Source organism: Notothenia coriiceps, unplaced genomic scaffold (genome assembly GCF_000735185.1).
Source record: "Notothenia coriiceps isolate Sejong01 unplaced genomic scaffold, NC01 NC01_scaffold00024438, whole genome shotgun sequence".
In the NCBI taxonomy this organism is placed as follows: domain Eukaryota; kingdom Metazoa; phylum Chordata; class Actinopteri; order Perciformes; family Nototheniidae; genus Notothenia; species Notothenia coriiceps.
In genome coordinates, this window is record NW_011357139.1 from 1 (window position 1) to 3,770 (window position 3,770).

Genomic DNA, 3,770 nt, shown 5'->3' on the forward strand with positions numbered 1-3,770 from the left:
TCTGTGCGAACAGATGTTTTCAATAATGAATCTAAACAAAAACAAAGCACGCATCACTGACGACAACCTCCACGCTGTTCTAGGGATTGCTAAAGCACAGGACCTAAAACCAGACATTGACACACTGGCCACAGAAAAACGGTGTCAGACATCTGGTCAGAAAACACATTGCTAAGCATTTTAAAAAACCTAATAAAATGCAATTCAATGGATGAGGATGGTGGAGAGGGGATCCACATGGTGTGTTCAAGGACAGGCAGCATATCCTCATCAAAAACTAACCTAAAAACTTGACCAATATAGTTGTGGACTGAGACAACCCTTATTTTGTTATTTTGAGTTTATTACATACTACCGTAATTTTCGGACTACAAGCCGCGCCTTTTTTCCCATTTTTCGACGCTGCGGCTTATATAACGGTGCGGCTAATCTATGGATTTGTACAGCTAACGGCCACTAGGGGACCTCCTAAATCTATGGATTTTACAGGTTACAGTCCACCACCTTTAACTCTATGGGCTCTATGGCCGGTCCGCGCCCCCCACCTTTAAGCGGCGGGCTCCAGCAGGAAAAGCTGGAGGCCGGAAAAGAGTGAGACAGGTAGCGCGCAAAAGTAAAAGTGGAACCGAGAGTGGTACGAGAGACAGAACGAGAGCAAGACAGACAGACATTACGAGAGCGAGACAGTTTGTCCCCGTACCACTGGTTGAAAACCACTGCTGTAGATCACTGCCGGTACGTGCACTGGGAGCGCACCGTTTAAGTTTGAAAGTTGAAAAGTTTGTGTGTCTGAAACGCTATGTGATACAGTACAGTTTACACAGCACAGTACATGTTCTGTAGCTACTATTGCACTAAATGGTAACACTTGAATACGTTATGCAAATATGCAACTTGTTTGTTGAAATGTTAATAAATGGGAGCTTCCTCAAACAGCCATCTCTTTCCCGACAATCCCCTCTGTGCACGAACCCTTACATATGGTAATTAAACATTAAAACACCTGCGGCTTATAGTCCAGTGCGGCTTATATATTTACACATCATTCAATTTAGCTGCTGCGGTTTATATTCAGGTGCGCCTTATAGTCCGAAAATTACGGTACTTGTGAAATGATAATGTGACTAGTTAAATTACATTTTCTAAAAGCCCATTGGAGGTCATCAGAGCTCAAAGTGATGTCACTGCGATTATTTCTTGAGGACATCAAAAGGGCGCCCTGACCACTTATTATCCAAGCTGGGGTGGGACATTTTGTTCAAAACATTTTTAGCTTTAAAAAGCACACAAATAATATAAAATCATTATAATTATACAATTACGGATGAATTATTTACTATATCATCGTTTTCTCTACATTTAAGCTCTGAGTCACTCATGGAGAGCTAACATTTGAGAAATGGTATTAATGAACATTTCAACCCTTTCTCTGCTCTCTTTGTTCCCTTCCTTCCTTCCTGTACCTGTCTGTGCTTTTCTACTGGAGGCACTGTACAGCACTGAACTTGAATAGAACTTGATTTAGTGGAGAGAATGCTGTGTGTGTTGGGCAGTAAGATGGAGCTGTGTCCCTGCAGGTACGGCCACCTGGACGGAGATCCTAAAGAAGTGTCTCCTGTCATTGATCAGTTTGTGGAGTGTGTGTGGCAGCTGTCCGAGCAGTTCCCCTGTGCCTTCGAGTTCAACGAACGCTTCCTCGTCGCCATACACACACACATCTACTCCTGTCGGTACGGGACCTTCTTGGGCAACTGCCAGAAGGAGCGCAGGGACATGAGGTAGGACTGAAACACACACGTTCGCTGGTATTGGACTGTGTGCAGAGACCAGCACAGTATGTAGAGTTCTGATTAATGACCCTGTGCTTGTGGTACTTTTAAGTGTTCTATCACTTTATTACTATTATGCTAACTTTTACCAATTATTTTCCAAAACTGCATCAGTTATATTCCCACTGAAGTTTGTCAAGGACTTCACATGTACATCACTCACATCTTTATTATGATGTGTATTATGTAGTTCCACTGCAGTCCCATCAGGATGCATGCTGTCAGGACAGTTACAGATCGCTGGTGTGGTTGCTTTGGTTATCCTAAATTAACTTCTGCCACACTGGACTGGCAACAACATTGAGGGGAGTTTTCATTGTGTCAGTGCTGACCCTCACATTTTGCCTAGGGGATTTGAAGATCCAGATCCAGTTTCCCTCAGCTACCTGTCTGTTACAGCAAAGAGTGAGTGCTGCATTTGAGAAGGTGTCATGGTTTTGTAACATTGCTGTGTGCTGTGGACAGGCTTGGAGAGCGGACTCACTCCGTTTGGCCCGAGCTGTGGAAGGAGCGGGCCCAGTACACCAACCCTCTCTACCGGGCTGAGCAGAGCCAGAGCCAGGGGGTCCTGAGGCCCAACACCACCCCCTACTGCTTCAAGTAAGTTCCTGCACACGCACACACGGTCATTTTTATTTTCTTGGTCTTACTTCTTTACTTTCTTCAAACCTAGCAACTCGCTGTCAGTCAAACATAATCTCCTAGGAAATGATTGTGAAGAAAAACATTGGCAAAACTTCATTTTTTTGTTCTCCTTGTCACTCGTCTCAGGATGTGGAAGGGTCTCTATAACCACGCAGAGAAATCCACGCCTCCTCGCCAGTCACCTGCTGACTTCCTGTCTACTGTGAGGGAAGAGTCCCAGCAGCTGGAGGAGGAGCTGGCCAATCAGCAGGAGGTACCGCCGGGAGGAACCCCCCACCATCACCTGGGCTTCAGACAAGGCATACAACACACTAGCAAACACTAGCACACACCCCCAACATGCATCACTGCAAAAATGGAGCTCTAAGGTCTGTGATCCCGTCTGCCCTCATCAGTGAGTCACACACAGAGCCACACTGGCCTGTGGCCCCCCCGCTACCATCCCTGACAAAAACAGAAGCAAAATGGAACTCGTCAAAATTCTCTTGGTGTCAACTGTTCACCAACAAGCCCCAACTCGGCTTTGGGGATTTGCAACTGAATAAGTTACAGATATAAAAAAGGAGGGACCAGGAACCCAGTTTACTGCCCCTGCTCCCTGCCACACACCGACAAACAGAGGCCCACTGGCCTACAGTGAGAGAGGAGTCTATGGTCCACTGTCAGACGGCCTCACAGGTTTAACTAACAGTAGAGAAGTACTGACTTATGTGAGCAGTGTGTGGAGACAAGTCATAACCGTGATTAACCTCAGCGCACACTCTTCTGGACCTTTAATGAGCAAAGAGAGCGTGATGGTATTTAAAGACTAACACGTTAGTTTCATTTGTTTGTAGAACAACATATCAGACACAAATAATGATGAAGCATATTTAAACTTGTTAAAACATGTCTCCGGGGAACCTCAGTGTATTCCTTTCAAAATAAACCATTAGCCGCGTTCACACCGCAGTACTTTTCCCACTTTAGTTCCGATATAGTTCCGAAATGTCGCGTTCACACCAAAAAAAGCCAGAACTAAAATTAGTTAATGAGAACCTTTTTACCCCCTTCTCATGCGGCTCTCTTGTGAGAAAAGAGCTATATTTCTGATTGGCTGGGCGGATTGCAAACCACGCCCCGTAAAACTCAAAAAACGTTTTGTGAAGCCGTCATTTTATTATCCTAGCATTAGCATTATTAGCATTAGCCAAGCGCAGAAACGCAGAGAGACTAACTTATGGCAACAAAAAATAAAACATGGGAGCGGTGGAGATGAGGAGGTGTCGGCGTTCTGGCGATTTACTCGGAAGGCTT

The 3,770-nt window shown here is 45.1% G+C and overlaps 1 protein-coding gene across 1 annotated transcript; it reads left to right on the forward strand.

The window, feature by feature from the left end:
* Positions 1 to 1,069: 1,069 nt before the first annotated feature.
* Positions 1,070 to 3,447, forward strand: LOC104955011 (myotubularin-related protein 7-like). Its single transcript, XM_010782237.1, has 3 exons — positions 1,070 to 1,778; positions 2,295 to 2,429; positions 2,601 to 3,447. Exons 1-3 carry the CDS (start codon positions 1,534 to 1,536, stop codon positions 2,797 to 2,799), a joined length of 579 nt encoding a protein of 192 aa, XP_010780539.1. The 5' UTR covers positions 1,070 to 1,533; the 3' UTR covers positions 2,800 to 3,447.
* Positions 3,448 to 3,770: the final 323 nt, after the last annotated feature.

Bases quoted from the DNA above. Each gene is read 5' to 3' on its own strand.
- LOC104955011 (XM_010782237.1), top strand. From the start codon at position 1,534: ATGCTGTGTGTGTTGGGCAGTAAGATGGAGCTGTGTCCCTGCAGGTAC. The intron at 1,779-2,294 runs GTAGGACTGAAA...TGCTGTGGACAG, and splicing joins AAGGAGCGCAGGGACATGAG to GCTTGGAGAGCGGACTCACT. The intron at 2,430-2,600 runs GTAAGTTCCTGC...CACTCGTCTCAG, and splicing joins ACCACCCCCTACTGCTTCAA to GATGTGGAAGGGTCTCTATA.